Below are 26,246 nucleotides of genomic sequence, written 5' to 3' on the forward strand. Positions count from 1 at the left end.
TTTATCTTTGTGTGTGCTTCCTGTCAAGTGCATGCCGTATGTTTATGTTTTTTTTTGTGTTCTTTTCTCTCTCGTCCTGAATGAATATTATAGGGACACCAAGGAAAGGATTGAATGGGAGAGGTGATGGGTTGGGGGTTCAATGGGTCGAATACTCACCGGATATGTCGTTTGACTCTGCCATGAGAATTCCAGGTCGTGCACATCTGCCGGAACAGGTACTGTGAAGTGCATCGCATATGTGTTTATAGCACCCTCGTGAACATAAAATAAATCGGCTTCAAGGCCTGTTATATAAAAGAGAGATAGAGATATTTATATAAAAACAGAATAATGAAAGATAACTATGACAGAGGAATATAATATTTGTTTGTTTATTTTTTTTTTTTTTTTTGTTTTTCTCTACCGAAGAAAGAACGTGAAATTAAATGAAATGAAAATATTATTTCGCAATTTTGCTATAATTTCTTTCAACGAGTGTTTGTGCATTAAGGCTAAGTCTCTCAAGCATACTTAAAAGAGTTGTTAAAAAAATATGGTAGTAGCATACTTGGGAAAAATGTTCACAGTCGATGTTAATATATTTCGCCCAAAAATGATTTCGATTTTTTGTTGTCTCGAAGCCTCGAGTAATAGCAACGTTTTAAAGGTTTAAAACATGACTCAATATTCAAAGTGATAGTGGTTTTGTTAATAAAATGTAGAAACATCATTTTCAGTTCCAAAATATTACCTTGATCCGTTAAAAATATTACTGGCAAAAATACCGTCACTCAAGCCATAAAATTTCAATTTGCACAGAAAATGAGGGATGATATGAATTTTAAACTAAAACCAAGTCTTATCTGAAATATGCTTATTTTTTTTTAGGACCTTAAATAAACATATTGAAGTCTTTCACTCTATAATGGTATAAGCTTTACGAAAATTGGCAAAGAAACTGTTCAATTAGGTGACAAATCGAACGATCTGGTGGTCACTGTGGCGTATGCGTAACTTTTTTTTGTAAAGAAAACTTTAAACTTTAAAACTTTCCTTGCTTTTCAAATAATATTAGTCCTATTTTGACTAAGGAAAATGAGTTATTTAAGCATATTAATTTCAACTTTTCAACTAATTTTTATCAAATGAGCTGAGAGGGATCGTTGATAATTACTTTATATCCTAGTCTATTTTGTCCAAACAGAAATTTTTTTCATGAAATTTCGAAGCTCATTCCAGACAAAATTTTGGAAATTAAATGGGTTAGCTCCTTAAAACACTATTTCGCTTAGGTCTTTAGGGTCTCTAAAATGTATTTTACTTCAGAAACGATTTTAGATTAGGTGACACAAAATGTTCTTGAAATAATTAAACTGTCTTATATCAAATGGTTAGATGAAAAAGCAAATGAATTTTTATCTTCTCAAGTCATTAATTCCATTTTTTTCCCTAACAACCTATACAAAATTTTATACCATCTGTAAGCTTATTGTCTAAGCTAAAAATATTTATATACAGGGTGTCCCAAAAGTAATGGATCAAACGAAATATGCTGATTGAGGAACTTAAGAGCTCTCAGAATTTGGTAACTTGTTCATTCCAAATCCTTACGGTTTTCTATTTAATGCAATTCTTGTGAAATTTCGATAAATCCCTACTTGGCAACAGTATTTTTCTTCCTGCGCCCATTATTGACTTTTGTTTTTTAAAATTCTTTTACGAAAACATTGCTAAATAATTAGGAACAATTAATTAATCAAATTATTTTTTATTCCATACGCCATTTCGCTGCAAATTAACTAACAGTTTCAAGTTTTATAAAAAATCAATTTTTAACTTTTATTTGAGAGCAACACCGCAAAAAAAAATTGTACGGTGTGAGAATGGTTTATTATTTTAAAAAGTTGCCCTGTTATTGTGGTTTTCAAAAAAGTATAAAAGATTCCAAAGTTGCAGTTAGATCGCAAAATATTACAATTTTAATTCAACAAAACAGGGTTTTTCAGAGCAAAAAACAACCAAAAATAAACACATTTTCTCGAACTGTTATTAGTTTATTTTTCTTTGAACAAAAGCCTCTATTTTTGTTCGTATTTTTGCTCTGAAAAACCCTGTTTTGTTGAATTAAAATTGTAATATTTTGCGATCTAACTGCAACTTTGGAATCTTTTATACTTTTTTGAAAACCACAATAACAGGGCAACTTTTTAAAATAATAAACCATTCTCACACCGTACAATTTTGTTTGCGGTGTTGCTCTCAAATAAAAGTTAGAAATAGATTTTTTATAAAACTTGAAACTGTTAGTTAATTTGCAGCGAAATGGCGTATGGAATAAAAAATATTTTGATTAATTAATTGTTCCTAATTATTTGGCAATGTTTTCGTAAAAGAATTTAAAAAAACAAAAATCAATAATGGGCGCAGGAAGCAAAATACTGTTGCCAAGTAGGGATTTTTCGAAATTTCACAAGAATTGCATTAAATCGAAAACCGTAACGACTTGGGATGAACAAGTTACCAAATTCTGAGAGCCCTTAAGTTCCTCAATCAGCATATTTCGTTTGATCCATTACTTTTGGGACACCCTGTATAGATCAGGTCTATGAGACATCTACAAAAAGAGCTAGAATTTTTTGAACTCGATCAAATTTCATTAAAAAAAAAACAAAAAAAACATTTATTTTTATGTTCTCATTCTATGGAATCAATTTTTTTGTTTGACAACCTATAAAAAATATATACCATGTGAAAGCTTATTATTTCACCTTTTATATGACGTATCAATCTTATTTCAAAGATGCCTACAAGAGAAGTTTTTTAAAGTAGACCATGTCGAATTTCCAGACTGAGATTACTGTACTTCCTACACTGGTGGCTGTTCATGATCAACAGATCTCCACGGGTGTTTTGAGGTTTTTTTTACCTTTATCTCAAAATTGTGTTTACGAAAATGATTGAAACGCACACATATAGTCGTAGTCATGGCCTATCATTACTCTATATACTTTATTCCTGTATCTATTAAAGAAAAAGAGATACAAATAAAAAACGATGAAAATCGGTTACAAACGGTCAAAAAACGTGTTTTTTTAAAACTTGTTTCTTCCGTTATTCAATCAAAACTCACTAAACGTTTTCAAGTTTTTGCACATGAATGCATAAGGCCAAAACCAACATGTCCTATAAGTTTGAGATTTTTTGAACGCTCCAAAAAAAGCTAAAAATCAAAAATTACCCAAAAATACCCCTAAAAAACAAGTTTTTCAAAAATTCATATTTCGAAACAAAATATCCGTATCAGACACCAAATTTTTTTTCCCTCATCTTTCACCTGGCATCTTTAGAATTGTCAAAAAAAAAATTTCCTTTACCCAAAATCATCATTTTGTCATAGCCTCAACACGTGTACAACATTCAAATAAAACGTTATAGCATAGTTTCAAAATTTTTTGGAATTTTTTGTTAAATGCAGTTATTCTTAAATTAGTCTCATCTATCTATAGCAACAAAAATTAATTCTCTACGACTGCGCGTTTAGATTTTAGCCCAAATTTCATCTTCCCGTTTTACCCCTGTTTACCCTATTAAATGATGGAATTTTTAAAAATCCTTCATTTAGATTAAGCTTTAAGTTATTATCTTTCAAATAAGCTATAGAAGATTTTTGTATCTCTAATAGTTTATTTTTAATTTTGAATTGAAATTTTTTGCCGCACTGCGAAAGTGCGAGAGTGTAACGTTAGAAAATGGCGTCACTTTTTTGTGGTGGCTGCCATGGTTTATCGATTTATAAGACGTTATCACGTCAAAAAAGTCGATATATGTCAGCGTGAGAATCATCAAGCGTTAGGTCTCGATAAAATAACCAGTAAAAAAAAAAAACGAATTTTCTGTAGGTACTTTAAAATTTTAATATCTCGAAACCTTGAGCTGATAACCCAATTTTGAAGCTGAATTTAAAACTGAAAACTTTAAAAAAAAATTAAATTTCGCTTCTGTTACAAAAAATATGGTTATTAATCCTCTGTAGACACACCCCTTTTTTTGTGACGTGAAAGGCACACAGGTGGGAATTAGGTTTTTACCTTTTCATATCTATAACTTTTTTACGTTTCAATATTTTATAGTGAATATACATATAAAATTGACGTAGAATTTTCCGAAGAAATCGAATATTGTATTCAAAATTCCTAAAAAATATATTTTCACCATTATAATGAGACTGTTTTGCGAATACTTTTTTTTGAAAAATCGTTAATTTTGAAAATCATATAAAAATGCCAAATTCGCACCCGTGTGCAGACAGAGAGTTAAGATAGAGTCTTTCATATAAAATTTTGATTCCAATATAAAATAAACATTTAATAAGGCATTAATATTCAGAAAAAGTTCGAAAAAGCTGTTGCGTATCTTAAAAACCTTTAAGATCCTTAAGACTAAAAAAAATAATAGAAAATTTAATTTAAAAGTAAACTCCTTTTTAATTTCATCCTTATAGGTAATCTAGAACTTCGATGCATAAATCCTTTAAAAGACAGCCCTTTATGTGTGTTTAAAACTTCACCTATGATCAACCTTAATTTTAACCTCTTAAACTCCCTTAAAAATATATACATCTTTACCCGCACAAAATCTTAAACCCTACCAAAAGTGCAGGCAAACTCTTGTAACTGACTGTTTCAATCATAAAGGCTTCTTCTGCTTATTTGTTCTGACGTATATATACCATGACGATGATGGTGCAAGACACAATTGATTTTTGAAGTTATACTTCTTATGGGAGGGTGAGTATAAAAATTTACTTTTTGACAAGAATGTCAAAGGGATTATGACGCGATCACCCTGGGTAGCAGGGCTGTCGTTTTACCTTTAGAGTAGGCAGTACTTTAGTATTTAAAAATGCAGTACGCCGCAGTACGGCAAACATAAAACACACAACCAGTTGCAAGTTACATGTTTCATGTGGCAAGTTGCATGTGGCAAGTTGCATGTGGCAAGTTGTATGTGGCAAGTTGCGTGTGGCAAGTTGCATGTGGCAAGCTGCATGTGGCAAGTTGCGTGTAGCAAGTTGCATGTGGGAAGTTGCATGTGACAAGTTGCATGTGGTAATTTCCATGTGGCAAGTTGCCAGGGTTGCAAAAAGCTCACATTTCAGCTCAGCTCACAGCTCAGCTCAAATTTGAGCTAGCTCACTTTTGCGATAGACACCATAGCTCAGCTCATTTGAGCGCCCCCAACTTCCAACGCCTATATCTCGGAATTTGAAGAAAATGAAAAAAAATTTGATGCCAAAAGGTAGCGGGGACTCTAACCTACATTTGGGTACAACTCCCATCCCTGTAGGTCCACGCGTTCTCAAACCGGGAGAACTTAAAAGTAAAAAAAAAAATAGGCACGATTCTGAAAAAATAGGCTTGATGTGGCGGTTTAACATGGAAGGCGATTTTTTAAAAATCTGATAATGTGCAAAGCGTAGGCCCATGACACAAGCTATCATTTGGCATCACTCCCAAAAATTGCTCTCAAGCGGTTTAGCTTCCAGGAGCGTTCAAAGATTCGGGGATTTTTCGAAAAAAAATTTACCCCAACTTTCAAACGCGATTTTCTCGGAATTTTGAAAAAAGTCGAAAAACCGGATTGTACCGGAATTTTTTTTTATGATAAAAAAAGAAATATTTTACTAAAAAAATAGAAATATATTTACTATTTAAAAAAACCAAGAAAAAAGATCACGAAAAATTATCTGTTTTATTTATAAAAATATCCATGTGTTAAAATAATTCCATTAATAACACTAGAACCAAACATCTTAAGCTATGGTGTTTTATAAAAGTTTAAAATATCTTCATATTTCATTATACTTTCCAAATAAAAATCTATGTATCCTCAGACCCATCACAGCTCAGCTCAGCTCACTTTACTTTAGCTCACCCAACAGCTCAGCTCACCGACAGCTCAGCTCACCCAACAGCTCAGCTCAACCATCAGCTCAGCTCACTTTCAGCTCAGCTCAAATGAGCTGAGCTATGGTACATAGCTCAAAATTTTAGCTGAGCTCAGCAGGGTTGCTTTGTAGCAACCCTGCAAGTTCCATATTGCTACTACTAGTGCTGAAGCACACACAATTCTCATAAAATTACCATATCGCACATTTTATGCGCAATTCATTTACTTTCGTTAACCATATACCGTACGTTCTGAACCGCACAACATGAGTAAATTTCACAGAATAAATTGAAAACTACATGGACGCAAGGAGGATGAAAGAATTAATTTATTGTTCACTTGATAAAAATGTAAAAAAACTAAGTGTGGATTAATTACTTCATACCTAATAGAAATTAAAAATATCAAATGAAATTCATTTACATATACTGAATGAGAAGTATAACTTCAATCGCGTGTACATGTGTACACACACTCTTTTTTTATTTTACCCATAGTAGAACTCCCTTCTCTCACACTGAAGAGAGGAGGTTAAGACACAATCTGTTTGGACCAAAATGCGATGTATCAAACTCTTACCGTATAGTGAGTACACTGAGCCAAAAAACAACGTAAAATCAATGGAAACCACTTTGAATCAATTGAAAATCACTACATTTTTAGCCTAAAGTGGAAAATGATTGAATCAAAGTAGCACACTTTAAATCTAAGTTGTTGACACATTAAAAAAATAAAAAAAAAGTAAAACTGGCATCCGCTGGGGATCGAACCTGCTATACCTGGGTTGACAAGCTTGTGCTTTACCACTGTGCCATCTCACTTATAAAAATTGATGTGACAAACTTTAACTTAAGCATAGGACGATTTTTAGAAAAATAATGAATATATTTTTCACCATTGATTCAATGTAGACCGTATTAAAAATTACTATGCGTTTTTTCTCTGGGTGTAGGTATATAGAGTACTACGATGAGCAAAAGATACTCGTATTCGTTAGCCAAAAGTTGATGCTATTTTAAAGGACCTTGTTTTTTTTTTTTGCCTTTTTCCCTTCGTTTCAACTTTATTTGATTATATACTTGGATAAAGGTTTTTCTTTTTTTACTTCTTCTTGGATTTTTTGTCTTCTTTTGCTTTTTCTATTCTCATAGTGAATCCCATCAAGCCTGAGTTAGGTTGAGTAGTGCATTGTTAAGTTCACATCAGAAAAGAATAAAAAACGAAAAAAAAAAAACTTAAGAAAAAGCTTTTTTGTGGCATCCTATTATCCTCAAAATTAAGGCTAAAAGTTTTTGAACGTTCCTCGCCGCTGTAGCTTGCCAGCTATGTGAACGCATAACGTAGAGTTACCTACACTCTTTTCTATTTTTCATTCAATGACTATGAGTAAAGTGGATAGAACCTAACCTCCTTCATCTCGCTCTATGAAGCTGCTTCAATCCAAAAGCCGAAACCGAACTGAAACCCCCGTCCACTTTCATTGCGTTGCGTTGCCTTTACTTGGTTGGTTGTCAGAGTGGTGGTTCGTTCCATTAGGAAGGTACTTTGGAAATCGTTTAATGGATTTTCCGTGACTCTACTCTTTTATACTTTGTGACTTAAGCGAATTTTAAGTATTCATTCCACCCCCCGTTCACCCTCTCTCTCTTTCTTTCTGTCCTTCTCACTCACAAACAATGTTTATAAAATGTGTAAGGCCCCCATGTAGAGTTTAACCCGTAACTCTTCGTTGATCGCTACCAACCTGCAGCAGCACCATCACCACCGGGTCTCTCACTGTTTTGATCCCGGAACTATGCAATGTTTTTTCGATTATACCCCTGCTGGGTGGGGACGGATGGTTCAATAAGTTGGTCCTCCTGCTGAGAAAGGATGACATATTAATTTGTTCTGACTTTTTCTTCGAACCCCTCAATTTATAGTTTTTTTTTTTTTTTTTTTTCTATTTATTTTTTTATTTTCATTTGTTGGTTCATTCAAGAAACTGTGTAGTGGATGGAAGTGAATTATGTTTTTGTGCGACAAGAAAAATGTGTAGGTGAAGAACATCGCTGTGATTAATTGATTTAGTGGATTCTGAAACGAAAATCCTAACGAAAGGAATTGCATGTATAATTAAGATGTGGGCGTGTAAAAAGGTTAAATAGGTTAAGAAAGCTCTGTAAGATTCTTGTAATTTAAATTATGGTTTGGTTGGACGTGGGTGAAGAATGTTTTGACATTTATAAAGTAGGTATAAGTCATGAACAAATCTTAAGGTTTTCATAGTATTTTTAAATTGGATGGAAGCTAGTGATTTCGCGACTTTGATTAAAAATAGATTGCTGCTTTTAGATTTTCTGTTAAAATGCAATATTACTTTGAGGTTAGGTATACAAATCAAAATTTTACCAATTTTCGATTTTTTTAAAGTTTCTGATAGAAGATAAATATACCTTTTCAACAATGTATAAAACATGTAACTCAGTTAAACCACCTAAAATTTATTAGCTGTCAAAGTTCAAATTTCCATTTTTTTCGTCTTTTAACCAACTTCGAAATCAAATTATTTAAAGTATACATATTTTCACAACAACATTAAAAAAATTTAAAAATATATTCTAAAATAATATTTATTTCCAAATCAAACGAGGTATTTTGTATGAAAATCAAAAAAAAAAAATTTTTATCAGATTTTTCTTTTTTCAAAAAAATTTTTGTTTTTATTTTTCAATTTTCTCAAAAACTAGAAGACATAGAATCATATAGTTTTCACTGTTCGCTAACGAATTAATTGAGGCAGTTTTCTATGTGAGTAATTTTTTTTTATTAAAATTCACATTCTGGAAAAAAATTATATAAAATGAGTTTTTAAAAAACTTGTTCGACTATTTTTAACTTTGAAATTGATTATTTCAAAAACTATTGGTTATAATATAGTGATTTAAAAATTAGAATTAAATGTACAATTTTGCCTTTCGGAAATGGTATCATTTATTACTGTTAGTGTTTCCGTTGTTTTTTCATATTTTTACTTGCGATATAGGTACTATAGGGCAAGTTTAGGATTCGTAAAAAAAATCGAACTCGAGATAACAATTTTACATGACATTACGATGATGGAGAATGCCAAAAAAGTGGGTCCGGCAATTCTGTCTGTCTGTCTGTCTGTCTGTCTGTCTGTCTGTCTGTCTGTAAGAACCTCGAGCTACAGCCTAAACTACTGAAGCGATTTTCTTCAAACTTGGTAGTTAACAGTTTTGGGTGATTCCCTAGAGGAGAAATTGAATTTTTTTTTTTAGGACCAAAACTAACGGTACCTGTCATATAACGGACACAGAAAAGTTGATTTATTTCAAAAACGGCTCTGTCTGCTCTCTGTCTGCTCTCTTTTTATGCTTACTGTTATTGATAAGAGCCGCCTTTGATAATACAAAAAATATTTTTTGTACCGTTATTAACGGTACCTGTCATAGAACGGTTTTTTGGATTTATGAATTTCTCATAAACGACAAAACAGATTTCGACCAAATTTTTAATACAGAAACGTTTAAACAATCATTATTTAAAAAAATTTTTAATTTTTCAAAAAACACATTTTTGGATTTTTAAAAAATATTTCAAAATTTTTTTTTGAAAAATCAATTTTTTGAAAACGGGTTGGTGAAAAATTTTGAAATTTCGTTTTTATGTGTAAATTAATTATTTATTCAAAATTGCATATCAATTTTTTTTTGAAAAATGTTAGGAAATTTTAATATATAAAAAATTAATTTTTTAAAAAACGGCTCCAACGATTTTCGAAATTTTTTTTCTAAAAATTCCTTTTTAAAAGAGCATTTAAAACGGTATTTAATTATTTATAAAAATAGATTTTATTTTTTTCACCACTAACGAAATTCAGTGAAAATATTAAATTTGTTCAATTGAAAAATTTAACATTAGAGTAACTTTTACCATAAGAGCAAGTACGTGCGACCCCAGTCGAGCAATTTATTTTTTTTAGAAAACTGCACCTCCCACCTAAACGGGGAGGGATAGACCCCCCTCCCAAAGAAAAAGCTTATAAATTCTAGGTGGTTAAACCGAGTTACATGTTTTATACATTGTTGAAAAGGTATATCACAACAAAAACATTACTGTTAAAAAAAGAGCCAAGTTCTCCTATGTTGAAATTATGCTGGCACAAAAAGTACTGAGATGTAAAAGTGTACCAAGTTCTAAAGTTTGGGTTCAAATTCGTATCAATAAAATTTTGATTGTTCTCTTGACAATTTTTCTTAATTATCGATTTTTAAAGTTATTTCAAAAATTGCCAAGTAAACAATCAAAATTTTATTGATACGAATTTGAACCCAAACTTTAGAACTTGGTACACTTTTACATCTCAGTACTTTTTGTGCCAGCATAATTTCAACATAGGAGAACTTGGCTCTTTTTTTAACAGTAATGTTTTTGTTGTGATTTCACTACTTTTTGCAAGGTATGGCTGTAGAATATAAAATCTCTATATTTGATGAAAATTCAGTGAAAATGGGTTGGTTGCCACGCCCCCTGCCTGAAATTCTCAAACTTTAAATTTTTTCCTTTGTGTAAACTACCAGCTCCAACATTCTACCAAATTTCAAGATTCTACGACAATCAGAAGTGCTCTATAATATTTGATGAAAATTCAGCGGGAATGCCGGTTGCCACGCCCCCTGGCTGAAATTCTCAAATTTAAAATTTTTTCCTTTGTATAAACTGCCAGCTCTACTATTCTACCAAATTTCAAGATTCTACGACAATCAGAAGTGCTCTATAATAATTTATGAAAATTCAGCGGAAATGGGCGGTTGCCACGCCCCCTGGCTGAAATTCTCAAATTTTAAATTTTTTCCTTTGTATAAACTACCAGCTCTACCATTCTACAAAGTTTCAAGATTCTACGACTATCAGAAGTGCTCTATAATATTTGGTGAAAATTCAGCGGAAATGGGCGGATGCCACGCCCCCTGGCTGAAATTCTCAAATTTTAAATTTTTTCTCTTGTATAAACTACCAGCTCTACCATTCTACCAAGTTTCAAGATTCTACGACTATCAGAAGTGCTCTATAATAATTTATGAAAATTCAGCGGAAATGGGCGGTTGCCACGCCCCCTGGCTGAAATTCTCAAATTTAAAATTTTTTCCTTTGTATAAACTACCAGCTCTACCATTCTACCAAATTTCAAGATTCTACGACAATCAGAAGTGCTCTATAATAATTTATGAAAATTCAGGGGAAATGGGCGGTTGCCACGCCCCCTGGCTGAAATTCTCAAATTTTAAATTTTTTCTCTTGTATAAACTACCAGCTCTACCATTCTACCAAGTTTCAAGATTCTACGACTATCAGAAGTGCTCTATAATAATTTATGAAAATTCAGCGGAAATGGGCGGTTGCCACGCCCCCTGGCTGAAATTCTCAAATTTAAAATTTTTTCCTTTGTATAAACTACCAGCTCTACCATTCTACCAAATTTCAAGATTCTACGACAATCAGAAGTGCTCTATAATAATTTATGAAAATTCAGCGGAAATGGGCGGTTGCCACGCCCCCTGGCTGTAATTCTCAAGTTTTAAATTTTTTCCTTTGTATTAACTACCAGCTCTACTATTCTACCAAATTTCAAGATTCTACGATAATCAGAAGTGCTCTATAACATATGATGAAAATTCAGCAGAAATGGGCGGATGCCACGCCCCCTGAATTGAAAATCTCAAATTTTCGATTTTTTCCTTTGTATACACCACAAGTCCTATCACCGTGTAAAATTTCAAGTTTCTACGATATCGGGAAGTTCTCCATAATTTTGATGATCTGTCAGTGAGTCAGTGAGTCAGTGAGTCAGTTACGGTTTTTGCGATTTTTGAAGCCCTATATCTCAGAAACTACTCATCGTAGGAGGCTGAAATTTTGTGAGGAGTTTGGTTTTTACGAGCTCAACAAATGTAGTGAGTTTGAAATTTCTAGCATCTTTGGTGTGGAAGTTAGAGGGGGGTCGAAAATGGCCTGAGTTGTTTCCTGTAAATAAGGGTGTAGTGCCAAAGTTGCTAGAGAACTTGGCTGGGCACTACCGTGCCCCTTGATTGAAATTCGAAAATTGGTAAAAATTTGACGAAGCTAGATTTTTTTCAATTGGTGAAAGTCAAAAACCGGTTTTTGACCCTAACTCCAGATTTTGGGGGTGTTAGGGAGTTTTTAAATATCGTGCTACTAGTGCTGCAAAATGTGATAGATCTCCGCCCGCGTATATTTTGAGTGATGCACCGTGTTATGGGATCAAAAAAAAAAAAAAACTCGAAGTTTTTTGTATTTCCCTTATTAAAAATTGACGGAATTTATAAAAAAAGGATTTGAAAGTAAACTTTCTAGTCTTCAGATCTTAATATGAAAACATTTCTCAAGCATCATGTTCCGCCCAATCCTTATGAAAACCTAGGTAAAAACATTTTTTTTTTTCGAAATTTTTTCGGTTCTTTATTTTGGTTTACGAACTTGGAAATTTCCAACTTAACCACTTATACAACCTACCTACTTCCAATCCTTGCAACTTAATTTTAATCTTATTGAACACATATATAACAGTGCTTACCTTCGAGACAAGAGAAAAAGTTAAATCTTAAATTTCGTTTAAATAAGCTATTAAACATTCTTTTAATTTAATCTTCCTCAAAAACAAAAAAAAAAAACTCATTGAAATTAACGACCTTTCAAAAAAAATTAACCTAAAATATAACGTTCAAAAATAGCCTTTTAATACCTCATTCATATAACCCTTTAATGACAACCACTCAATTAAAACTCACATAATCCTATATTATAGTATTCTCTCCAAAAAGGATTCACTTAATTCCTTCTTTTTATAATCTCAAAGTGTTTCTTTACAGGCCATTATGTTTTTTTTGGTCTAACAATAACCAAGGCTATATAAATTTTTTCATTTTAAATTTAAAAAATGAATAAGAAAAAAAAAAAAAAGAAAATTGTTCATTTTTCACTTTTCACCGAGAAAATGTTTACCATTGCAACACTATATATATAGACGCCTCCTTTTTCTCATCCTGTTAGTTAAAGTACCTTTTCCCTCTTTGAGATATACATTTTCGTGCCACAAAAAAAAAAACATTTATTATTCATAATTATGTTTTCATAATTACTTCTTCATTTAATTTTTTGTAGGTACAAAAAAAAAAATTTTCCTCCTGAGGTTAAGTATAACAAAAAGAGACCGGCAGAAGGGTTGCTTTTTTGCTAGAATATACAACTTTTTTTCGCTTCTATTTTATTTTGTACCTTTCTATTTTTATGTATAATTTCCCTTGGGGGTGAGTTGTCTTTCTGTTCGCCTTCCATTTCTCTCTTGAGAATTTTAAATCAAAAAACGATTCTTTTCCGATACAATTTTTTTATTTGTTTTCCATCCCCTTTGAGTGTGTTGTGATGGGGGGTAACTTCAAAGGCCTACCGTTGATTGTTGTAAACTTAGAAAAAGGAAACAACATTTAGGTGATGGCCGCCTGCCGCTTACATCAAACATTCCTCATCATTATCGATCTGTTCCCTCTTCCGATTGGCAAATAATTACTTTGCAATCATTGCACAATTTTAATCCTGAAAACGCCGATGATGGTGACGTCTCAGAAAACTGCCTCTGAAGGACTGTACACAGGCACGTTCCATTGCTTTTTCTTGGTCCTGTTTCTATTGACAATCCCCATTCCTGAAATTTCTACTTTTTTTTAAAGGAGGAAAAAGGGAATCGTTTGATTTTCCGCAATCTGCAAATAGAGTTTGTTCTTTCCATAAAATAGGAGCAGGAGAAAAAAACAACTTCCCTTCTATTTTAATGGGAAATTATTTCCTGCAACTCGGGACCACAGACTTCCGCATCCTTGAAGTGCGGCGCGCGCGTTTACTCAAACCTCTCTGACGCTAATGTGCCGTTTGCTTTCATGTCTTACACCAGAAACAGAAAAACACAAGAAACTTTGTGTCTCGTTCTGAGATTTTGATTTTTTCTTATGGAATTCTTCCTAGAATTCTATATATTGCATCCCTTCCTGCGCCGCCTTTTGCATGATATTATGTCCTTATACGTATTTGAAGTAGGTACTTATGTACAAAAAAAAAAAGATGGTAAGGGTTTGGGTATGATTTGAGAGATGAAACAAGGAGCAACAAACAAAAGTATGTATGTAGTATAGACTCCTTTTTCGTCCTCATCCTGATTTTCATCCCAAATGATCAGAGAAGTGGAAGAGTAAGTGTTATGGCAACATTATTGGTTTAAGCGGAAAATATTGAAAACATGTTTTGTGTGTCACGATGAAGCGGTAAGGGAGGCACAACAGGACAAAATGGCAAGGATGTTATGGCATGAATGCTTTTCTGTGTTGGGTAATTGGATTTTAAAATTCCACAGAAAAAAAAAAAAAGTTACAGTTGGCACGAGCTCAGCGGGGAGAATCATCATCATATTGAGTGTGTGAGTATTGTATATCGGGATGTTTTTCTTTGTCAGGATTAGTTCATGATCCCAGGGAATGTGAATGCGCCTCACTTGATGACAAAATGTAAACAAAACTTATACAAGCCGGATGTTATTTTTTTTATTTTTTGCACAATGAAATGACATTTTTCTCTTAAAAGGGGAGGGAGAAGGTTTTATATGGTTAAGTGAGGCAAAAAAAAAAAAACATTTCTTGGGTCAAAATTAAATTTTCTTTAGGTAATAAAAAATACAATTTTTAAGCTTTGTTATCCCACTTCTGAGAATTTGTAAATATTCCCAACAGAGTTGATCAAAATTGTAGGTATTATCTAACAAAATTTTCAAAAAAATGTAAAAGCTATTAAAGCATAGAATTTTGATATTCTTAGGATAAAAATAAGACCTTTTTTAAGGTTGATTGCATTGATGATTTTGTTATTTTTAAAACACAATTTTGTTTTAAGTACCAAAGAGGGAAGAATCATTGAAATAAAATATAATTTCAAAAATTTCTTGAATAAATCTTCACATACATAGTTTTTTCTAGTGCCTATAGAAAGGTTTTAAGGTGAGGATATTCAATATTTTAAGCAATAAAATGTTTTATAAGATATTCACGGGACAAAATAGGAAGGAGTTTTCGCTCGGCAGTTAAAATGGTTGATTTATTGGTCAAAGAGTTAGAAGAACATTTTTAGTAGTGTAACAAAATAACTTCTAAACGGTTAAAGCACTAAATTTAATTCCGAGGACTTTTTTGTGGAATGTTTAAGCCCCTACAATATGCTAATTTGATAATAATGAATTTTCAGTGAATTAGAAAATTTGGAAAAGTTAAAAATGTTTTTATAATTTTTTTTTAACTTTGACCTCCGAATATTTTTCAAATGGTTAAATTAATGAAAAAAGTATACGATCTTTTTTGTGGAGCTATCTGTTTCCTACAAGAATATGTGTTGCCCGTTTGATTATTAAAATTTTTCAATTAGTTACAAAATTTAGAACAAAAACCGAATTTTTAAAGCTTTTCTCGATTTTTGGACCGAACGAAAAAAGTGTACAAGGCCTTTTTTGTAGAGCGTTTAATTGCCTTCAAGAATATGTAAAGAAATTTGCTAAAAAGTCGATTTATAAAAATCTGATTTTTTTAGTAGAAGATTGATGTGAAAATGCAAAATTGCGAAGCGGAGGACCTTTCAGTTAATATAGGTAAATACTCATATGGTGACTATATTCTAGAGGTCTCTAGCAATCGATTTTTCGGAGTGTAAGATCAAAAAAAGCATTTCCATTTTTACCCACCCTTATGTTCATGTGACTTATTAAATTTTAAATTTTTGCGATTGACAAGACTGACATACTCTCTGATTATGCTGGTCTGTAGAAAAAATAGAGCTTGACCCAAACCAAACTTTTCTAATGAATTTTTGTGTGCTGATTCCAAATCCGTAGTCAAAATTTCCCTGGAATTTCACGTTTCTGAAATACTTAACTACTAACAGGTCAAAACGCGGCTTTTGGTTGTCAAATTCAGCACAGTTTTGCAAACTTCTTATGAAATCTCAAAAACCCCCACTTAAGCCATTTAAAATCAGATATAACAAACCTCTTGGGCTAGACTTTTTTGTGTTCGCCGACTAGTGTTATTGTTTGTCTTAGAATTTGGTGGTAATCGTAGTAAAATAAATGAAATTGGTTCGTATTCGTAAATTGTATTTCTCTTTGACACCACCTACCTCCGCTCTTTGAAGAGGGCTTAGAAAAATTATTACGGAAAATTTGGCTAGTTTGCAACACTTATAGAGAGGAAACTCTGCATCATCAAGGTCAACCTTTGGGTAACCGAAACATAATATTTTTAGCACCAGATTTAACGATAATTTGGTACATACAATTTAAAAAAAAAAATCTGAAAGATATGCTATTTTTATTTTTTAATATCTCGCTTAGAACTCCTGAGTGAAAATGGAAATTGAATTTAAATTTTTTTTTGACAGCCAAAACACAGCCGAATCACAGCCGTTTGGCGGAAAAATGCAACCAGTGATTGCTTTGGCAGTGGTTTGGCGAAATATTAATTTTTGATCATGGTGTGAACTTGGTTCGGCCTTACTTTTTGGGTACTTAACCTTTTTTCCAAAAACCTAAACATTTAAGGTTTGCAACTTGAAATTTCAAAGCGTTAATGTTATAGAAAAGTAGAACAAATATTGCTGTTATATCGAATAATGTTTTTTGAAACAACTTGAATGACATAAATGAAAATTCAATGGATGTCATTACGTGCGCTGACTTGGGCTGAGTGGAAAAAAAAACCATTTCTGAAATTTCGAAATACTCAACAAGGGCCAAAGTTTTGGTAGTAAATAAAATCATGGAATCAATAGACAAAACTATTAAAGACTCAAAATATTGGGTGATATGCATAAAAAAAAGTAAATGCTTTTACTAGAGAGTTTTCAAGTATATACTATTTTTGATATGCATAAAAATCAAGTAAATGCTGAAAATTAAGTATTTACTATCAGTCATAGTAACTACTTTTTTGGATGAACTTTTTCGGTAAATACTTTATTCCGTATGTATAAAAACTAGTAAGTACTTTTGTACTTTAGGAATTACTAGATTTTTTCAAGGTTACAAAATATCAACTTGTAAATCTCATAGCATATACTTTTTTTTATTTTAACACCGTATATGAAGCAGTGGAAATAATGAATAGCAGTATTAAGTCTTGATATTTATTAAAATAGGGTTGTTAATTTTTTTTCCAAATGGCAGAATTTGTACGTATTAAATACCCAAAAAGTCTATAAAAATCGAAGACCTGGTTTTGAATCAAATTATAAACAACTTTATCGTTTTGAAAGGGAAAATGTGAATTGGTTAAGTGAACACTTTATTGGTAAGTAATTTCCAGTAAAATAAAAATACTGATCAGCAAGGTTTTTGCCACAAGAGGTAATTCATTACAAACAAAGAAGAAGAGCTTCCTTCTTTAAAAACCTCGTTAAATATTTCCGATATCTGTTTGATTACCCGCGATATCTTAAGATGAAATAAATCTTTAGCTCAAAGTAAGCACTGGTCAACCAAAATTTTCTTTTTTTGCCACAATAACTAAAATATACTTTTCTGAAGGTTTTTTGGGTACTGAGGTCGAATCCGAAACCTGAAAAATTCTATTAGCCTCCGTTCTTGAAATATTACCGTTATAAAAATGTTTTTTTTTTGTATAACGGTAGTATATATATTTCAAAAACGGATGCTAATAGAATTTTCCTGATTTCGGATTCAACCTCAGCACACCAAAAACCTTCAGAAAAGTATATTTTGGTTATTGTGGCAAAAATCTTGTTGATCAGTGACTTAGAGCGGAATTCATAGTCGTTACTCAAGTTAAGATTTTTTTCAACTTGAGCATTGACTTGAGAAAATATTTTTCTCAATCAAACTCACAAAGAAATTTGACTAATTTACGTAAACTCTCAACTAAAAATGTATTGTTTTAAAAATTGGTATCGATTTGATTTTGTGTTTGACGCGATTTAACGATATAACATTAAAGGAAAAAAATGATAGCGAATAATTAAAAAAATATTTATTTTAGATGACAGTTTAATCAAATCAGTCAAATTTCATTGTGAGTTTGATTGAGAAAAATATTTTCTCAAGTCAATGCTCAAGTTGAGAAAAATCTTAACTTGAGTAACAACTATGAATTTCGCCCTTAAACTTTAAATAAAGTAAAGTTTGTTTTTGACTAATTAACTTAAACTTAAGAAATCTCGGGCAATAAAAAAGATATCGGAAAGATTTAAACAGTTTTTGGAAAAAAAATATAGAACCGTTAGAAATTTGTTTTTAATAAATTACCTCACATAAAAATATAGCATTAAAAACGGCCAAAATTACGTTTTTGGTCATTTTATAACGGTAATATTTCAAAAACGGAGGCAAATCAATTTTTTCTGACTTCAGATTCGAGTTCACTCAAAAAACCTTCAAAAATTACTTTGGTTCGTGTGGTTCTTCGTTTAGTGTCGCCCCAGTTTCAGATTTGTATTCATTAATAAATATTTGTATAGCCTCCGCCTTACGTTTTTTAATAGAGGGTTGCTGTGATTTACTCATAACTACATTATGCACTTTTAAAATTCGCACAAAAGCTAAGTGCATTTGGCTTATTGACAAATCTTTCGTATTGCTACTCATCTCTGCTGCTGATTTACTTTTGACTCACAAAATAGCACGAACAGATGTTCACAAACTAAAATTTAGAAACAGTAAATTTATAATGGATTAAACCGTATAACTTCCAAAACAATTTATTTGTAAACACCAAACGAATACAAATAATCTAAAAAAAAGTACCTATTTACTATAATTTTTGGGTGAATTCTAGTATTTACTTGGATGAATTCAGTATATACTAAAAGTATTTGCCTGCTAGCAGGTACTTTTTTTTATGCATACGAAATTAAGTATATACTATGAATTTTATCTTTTACTAGAATTTATAGTATTTACTTTCATCTTTTACTTTAAGTAAGTAGGTACTACGTTTTTATGCATATCACCCATTATCGAGCCGTAATTATTCTACTGTTTGCCAATAAAAACCATTTAAAAAATTGCGTTTTTTTTTCCAAAAAAGGTATTTTGTACGTGAAGATTTTTTTCGACTTTTGTTTTATTTCTTCTTAAATGCCTTTTCTTCTTCTTACTCTCATACTAAAGAGCTATCCTTTCAATAAAAGTTAGCAAAGCTTTCTAGCCACTTTATCCACCCTCCGCTTACACGATGGTTTTCGTAAAAATGAAGATGCTGGTCTAGGCTGGTATTTGTAAACATTATATACATTTTTTATCTTTAAGTTTAAATTAAAGAAAATAGTTTAAAGTTTCAAGTCTTCGGTAAATCTCCTTAAATTTCCCAGACAATATACATGGCAAATTCTTAGAGTTGGGACATTTGTGTCCCTTCCTATATCCATAGTGATAAGAAATGAAATTTCTTTAGATATCCATTTGAATAAATTGTAATAGCATGCAATATATAAGTCTAGAACATGTAATTGTTCAGTTAAACCCAAAGCAATGGTACGCAATAGAAATAAATGAAGAAACCCATTTCCATCAATTTATTTAAAGAGAATTAAGGTCACAAATCTAAAGAAGGTTTTCTTGTTACTCTTTAAATTCTTAATCCTTAACCAAGTTACGTCTATAGTCATTACAACACTTAAATAACATTACAAGCATTATTTATTCCAAATGCGAACCAGAAAAGTCAAAATGTGAATCGATTTTGATTAAAAAGCCAAAGTTTCATCAAAAACACAGAAAACACTCCTGCTCTTTCTCTCATTCCAATACACTTCCTTAATAGACTTTATTCAGCTCAACTTGCTTTTTCCTATATTACTTCCAGATAAGTAGTTTTGCCAAATCCAACACATTTGACCTAATTTCTTCATGTCCTTTTATAACACAATCACTGGTCTTTTGTCACGTTTTGGTAATTAGCTAAATCACAGTAATAAGAATGGGAATGGAAACAAACTATATTCATGACTTTATACACACATATACAAAGTGCAGATTGAGTATAAATAAATAAACAGATAGATGTGGATGTTGTTGGATTTAACTTTGTATAAGATTTTGATTTCAAAATGGAAGAACGAAAAAAATAAAAACTTTTATTTCTGATGGTAGTTGCCTAACTATACTCTCATTTTAACCAATATGTGAACTTACTTACTTACTCATTTTCGTTTATAAGAAACTTTTCATTATAATAAGAAAATTCTTAAGCAGATAATTAGTGTAATCAGGGGAAAAGTTAGGCAAGTTACTTAGCGCGCTCACGAGGATTAAGTTTCTCATAAAATATGTGTTACAGAGTGAGGATCACACTTGTGTCGCTATGACACCTACACTTGTTAAAACATTGTTGGAAGATTCATGTAATTTTTTTTTTCAACTTTTTTGTGAAGCGATATAATAGGGAAGTATGACGTGTGTTTCATTAAAGAAAACAACAAAAAATATAGAACAAAAAACACTTTGTCATGGAGAAGTTCTACTGACGTGAAAAAGTTTTGAAAACACCCTCGGGATGCATGTTAAATTACTATAGTTTACTGTAAGGTAGGAACTTATTTTCTCTCTATTAGCAGTTAAAGTATGTTGGAAATTAAATGAGCAACGTGAGTATGTGAGTTTGTGAACTGTACACATTTTCAATGGTTACCTAATAGTTTTTGTAATATTATAAATATCTTTAAACAGCTTAGACTTTTCTTCAACTTTTTTGTGACATTTCGATCGGCATTTAAATTTACTTGGACAGTTGATCATTTTTTTAGAGTTGAATTTTTGTCTGAACAAACATTTTAAATGGTTCACTGGGGTGTATGCGTACTATTATTATCAGCGTAACGTCTTATAAATCGATAAAACATGGCAGCATCTAAAAAAAAGTGACGCCATTTTCTCTCGTTCCACTTGAAATTTTTAGCAGTGCGGCATATATTTCAATTAAAATAAATTAAAAATAAACTATTGGAGAAACAAAAATCTTCTATAGCTTATTCGAAAGATAATAACCTAAAGGTGAATACTAATGATGGATTTTGAAAAATTCAATTTTCAAATAGGGTAAATAGGGGTAAAACCAAATTGCAAAAAAGTGGCTATTTTCTAAACGCGGCGTTGTAAAAAGTTGAATTTTTTTATAATCGATACACTGAGGGAAAAAACAACTTAAAAACAACGAAAAACTACGTTGATTCAACTATTTTTCGGAATGATTTTGCGTTGAAGACGAAAATTTTAAAATCAAAGTTGAACATTGTTAGTTTAAAGTGGTTTACCGCTATAAAACATTTTTAAATCAAAGTTGTTTCAACTTCAAAAAAAAAGCTTGATGCTTTATTAAAAAAAATAGAAAAAAAGGGCAGCCGGTGGGGGGATCGTTGAAAATTGGAGTGATAAAATGCAACAAAAGCTGTAGTCCGACAAAAATAAAAAAAATTCTTACGTTGTTTCAATTTTATTTTGAAGAAGTGTCATGTTAATTTTTTCAACATTAAATCAACGTTGAACATTTTACATTTAACGTTGCGTTTTTTCCCTCAGTGTAGGTAAATTTATGGTAAGGGCAACAAAAAGTTATAACGAAAACTCTAGAAAATTTCAAAACAAAGTCATAAAGGGTTTTTTAAAACTTAAACATTGTGGTAGACTTTTGACAAAGTAGTGATTATAGGTAGGGGAAATTTGAAAATTTGGAAAACGCCATTCAGAACATAATACAAAAATTAGGAGTCTGATACGGATTTTTTTTAAGATTCTACGTTTCGAAATATGAAGTTTGGAAAAACATCACTTTTTTTATTGGTATTTTTGGGTATTTTTTTTATTTTTACCAATATTTTGGAGTGCTTAAAAAAATCACAAATCTATGATAGGACATATATCTTAAACGATTTTTGATTGAATAACGGGAAAAACAGTTTTTTCACTCAAGTTTTTTTTTACCGTTTTTCACCATTTTTTATTTTTATCTTTTTTTCTTCAACAGATAAATGAATGGAATTTATACTGCAGATAGATATGACTATGTTTGTGCAAAATTTCAATCAATTTCGTATTCACATAAGTTAAATAAAGTTCTAGGTGCAAAACGTTCTTTCTTTTCATCTGCTGCCCATAAAAGATTTGAAGATTGGATTGAGCATGCTAATAATGTTACCTTCCATTTGATGTACACTACACACATAGCGGTACATTGACTACAAGCTACACAATGTTAAATTAAAAAAACTTCAGAAATTCCTCAAAACACCTGTGGAGTTCTGTTGCCCATCAGTGTGAGAAGTACCGTATTCTCAGTTTGAAATTTCGACATAATTGGCTTTAAAATATTCTAATTTTTGTTTGTAGCCATCATAGAATTACAATTGATGCCTTATATAAAAGGTGAAAAAATAATCTTTCAGATGATATAAAATTTATTATAGGTTGTTGAATAAAAAAATGGATTTAATGAATGAAAACTGAAAAAAATCTAGCGCTCATTTGGGAATATTTTTCTACTGCTAAATACTTAAAGCTGTTTTTAACTACTTTTTCAATATAGCAAAAGCAGTTTCAAGTACTAAGCAGTAGATAAATGTTCCCAAAGAAACGCAGCTGATGTCGTGCAGACATGATGGTTGATATGAATATGAAACAATAGGCTTTCAGATCGTATAAAATTTATATAAAAAATGGATTTAATGGTGTTAGAAAAAAAAAGTTTGATTTTTTTCACTTTTTTCCATAAAAAAATAAAATGCACGACTGGGGCCGCACGTACTTGCTCTTATGATAAAAGTAGCTTTTATGTCAAAGATTTAGAAAAAAATAATTTTGAATTAGTTAAAATTTGATTTTTTTAAGGAATTTCATAAGAAATACAAAAATACGAAATTATTTTTTTTTTTGGTTTTTCTTACGCCATATTTTTGTTACTCGTGTTTTTTTTGACAAAAACAAAAAATGCAATTAGCTACATATATTAAAATCACTTAAAGCATTATGTATGTCAAATTTAGTCTAGAAAATTGTAATAACTCATTAACGGTGCACGGTTGTCCAAAATGACTTATCTCGTTGCAAAAATCATAACTTTTGAACGGATTGAGTTAGCGGTACAATTTTTTTTTTTATTTGAAGGACATTTCTAGGGCTGTTATACCAATGAATTTCAATAAAATTATTTCACAGGGTGTTTCGGAATCATCGGCCAAAAACAGATTTTCTTTTAAAAAAAAGTTTAAATTAAAATTGGTATGCCATTTTGTAGAAATCACTAATCCACATTTAAAAACATTTTCGGCCGATGATTCCTAAACACCCTGTAAAACAATTTTCTTGAAATTCATTGGTGTAACAGCCCTGGAAATTTCCTTCAAATTAAAAAAAAAACTGTACCGCTACCTCAATCCGTTCAAAAGTTATGATTTTTGCAACGAGATAAGTCATTTTGGACAACAGTGCGGTGTACGGGAAGAGCCGACATCAAAGATTAAAAAAAATGTAAAGTGATATTTCCATTATCCGTATTTTTTGAGAAAAACTAAAAATGCAGTTACGTTAGATTTACGTATAACATTACTTGTGTAAAATTTAATCGAAATCGTTAGAGTCATTTACGAGAAAATTGCAATAACTCCATTAAGATGTACGGGAAGAGCCGACATCCGCGATTTAAAAAAGAGTTAATGTCATATTTTCACTATCCGCATTTTTTGAGAAAAACTAAAAACGCAGTTATGTTAGAACTAAAAACAGCATTACGTATGTTAAATTTAATCAAAATCGTTAGAGCCGTTTTCGAGAAAGTTGCAATAACTCCAAAACTTTGTATGGGAGGTATACGTTTAAAGCGAGATATTAAAAAACAAAAAAAAACCAACCTTGGAAATTACAAAAAAATCATCTGTACCAAATTTAAAGAAAATCCCTCAACCCGTTTAGGCTGCAGCTTCATGTACAGCTTTTTGTGACGACGCACCGACGCACCGACGCACAGACCGACGGACGTCATGACGAAAACCATTTTTTCGGACTTCTCCATCATCGTAATGTTAGTTTTGATTAAAACCTCGAATTTTTTTTTTTACACGAAACCAATACTTGCCCTATTGAGCAAGTAATTATTGTTTTCAATAAATTATTTTTATACCTTTTAGGCATTGTTAAAATTTAAATATGGCTTTATTCTTTAGAAGAAATATAAAACTTTTTAATTGTCTAATTTTTTTGTAACCTTTTTATATAAAAAATTGACTTAATGGGAAAAGAAAATAAATGTATTTTTTAGCTTTTTCATGTAAATTATGATTAGATTCAAAAAATTATTTCGTTTTTCTACAAAACATTCAGATATAAATATGTAAGTTCTTAATCTTTAACTTAAGTACTTTACTATAATAAAATTATAATCTTATAATGTTTTTTACAAGAAAATTGACAAATAAATAATTTTTAGATAATTTTTTTTTTTTTAACAAAAGCTCACAACTAGGTTATCTTTCGTAAAACGACCACTTTTTTTTTGCAGTGTTGAATTTTTGTCTAAGCAAACATTGAAATGGTACACTGGGGTGTATGCGTACTATTTTGTTCAGTGTTGAATTTTTGTCTAAAAACATCGAAATGGTTCACTGGGGTGTATGCGTACTATTTTTTAACATTAGGTAAATATAGTTTTCTTATTTAATTCTTCATTTTGTTTTGTTTTTGACATTGAATCTTCTGAAAAGTACAAAAGAGCCTTTTGATATCAAATAATACTTTAGCTTAAGGCACAAACACACAAGACTTTTCCCCTACAAAAAGGTCCACCGATAATAATTCATTAAATACAACATCAACAAACAAAACTTACCCATAAGTTTCATGACCTCCTTGTGACTAATGAACACGTTAAGATATCCATTGGATAAGCATGGATACCACGTTACCATGGTGCCCCAAAAGTAAATCCAGAATTTGGTCATGTTGCAAGGATATGGTTTTCAGGGGGATAGTATAGTTAATCGACGATGACGACGACAACGACGATGACGATGAGACTATAGTAGTACGACGACGACTACAACGAAGCCCGATGAACTTTATAGCCAATTTATTCCTTATGTGTATCGTTGTCGCCGGATGCCCGGATAGTAGGTAAGGTAGTGTGAGCTTATGTGTGCGGTTTACGATAAGGCTCTTTTCCTTTGTTTACCCTTCCGCTTGTCCTGATTCAAAGTTTGTACAAACTTTAGTTCTCTGCGCTGCCGTTTGTGTTTGTGTACCGAAGCCGTAGCCGAGTGCTGGTAGGAGGCAGGATGCAGGATAGCTGCTATTTGAGTTTCACTTCCACCTGGCTTGTGGTGAATATACAGAAGATGAATTTGTATCTGTGTGTGTGTGAGTGTCCTATCTAAATTCAGGAATTACATTTCTCAGCTTTGCACGGGTATAAATATACAAGAGATAGCCAGTATGGTGGTTGTGTAGTGGTTAAGCTCTAGGAACGGTTTGATTTCTTTGTCAAAGTTGTTCGTTTGATTTTGTGTTGCACTTTCCTCTCTCTATCTGGTTAGCGCAGGAGGAATACAGTTACAGATATGCACATCAGCAGTGGATATCCTTTTGCGATTTATTGACCCACACAAGTCCTATAGCTGTACGTATCCTTATGCAGCGAACGGTTGCCTAGTGCAGCAGTCTGATTCTGTTTCTACCTCTGTCTCACTTAAATTTGGGGTTCGTTCCGTTTGATTTCGCAATATCCTCAGGCCATCCGGCAATGGCTGGATATGGTGTCGGTGGTACTTGTTTGTGAATTTTGTCCGTGCAAACATCATATGTAAAACTGTGTGTATCCTGGATGGAATATTTTTTTTTTCACTCTCTCTTGTTTTTTTTTTGTTGTTTTCGTTTCTGTGTTTTTTTTATTTTTTTTTAAATTTTTTTCGATTTGTCTTTTCGCATGGATCTGGCAGTTGTATGTTGGTTTCACCTCATCTTCTTCACTGACACGGATGACAACCGCAGTCCTTCCGTCTGTCTGACCACTGGACACGCTGGGATTTTTTGAAATATTTGCAATTTTTCATCTCTGCTTTGCTGGCTGTCGTTGTTTTCTCTACTCTGTTTTATGTTTGATGTTTCTGCTCTTGCTGTTGGTGATTTTTTATTAAGTTTTTTAAAGAAGGCACGTCTGTTGTCAGTGAGAGCAATGGGATTTTTTGGTTTTGCATTTTGTGCAAAT

The 26,246-nt window shown here is 31.7% G+C and overlaps 1 protein-coding gene across 2 annotated transcripts in view; it reads right to left on the reverse strand.

Moving 5' to 3' along the window:
* The window catches only part of LOC129920989 (tyrosine-protein kinase Drl), a 67,109-nt gene extending 41,180 nt beyond the window's left edge, over nucleotides 1-25,929 (reverse strand). The window contains exons 1-2 of one of the 2 annotated variants that reach the window (XM_056002582.1): nucleotides 24,873-24,987; nucleotides 160-287 (exon numbers count right to left, since the gene is read on the reverse strand). In XM_056002582.1, the coding sequence (XP_055858557.1) occupies nucleotides 160-184 (25 nt within the window). In that variant the 5' untranslated portion in view covers nucleotides 185-287; nucleotides 24,873-24,987. Of the gene's footprint in view, nucleotides 1-159; nucleotides 288-24,872 lie in introns of both variants that reach the window. The other variant, XM_056002581.1, reaches the window with a different exon arrangement.
* Between the last annotated feature and the right edge of the window lie 317 nt (nucleotides 25,930-26,246).

This window comes from Episyrphus balteatus, chromosome 1, assembly GCF_945859705.1.
Source record: "Episyrphus balteatus chromosome 1, idEpiBalt1.1, whole genome shotgun sequence".
Classification (NCBI taxonomy): Eukaryota; Metazoa; Arthropoda; class Insecta; order Diptera; family Syrphidae; genus Episyrphus; species Episyrphus balteatus.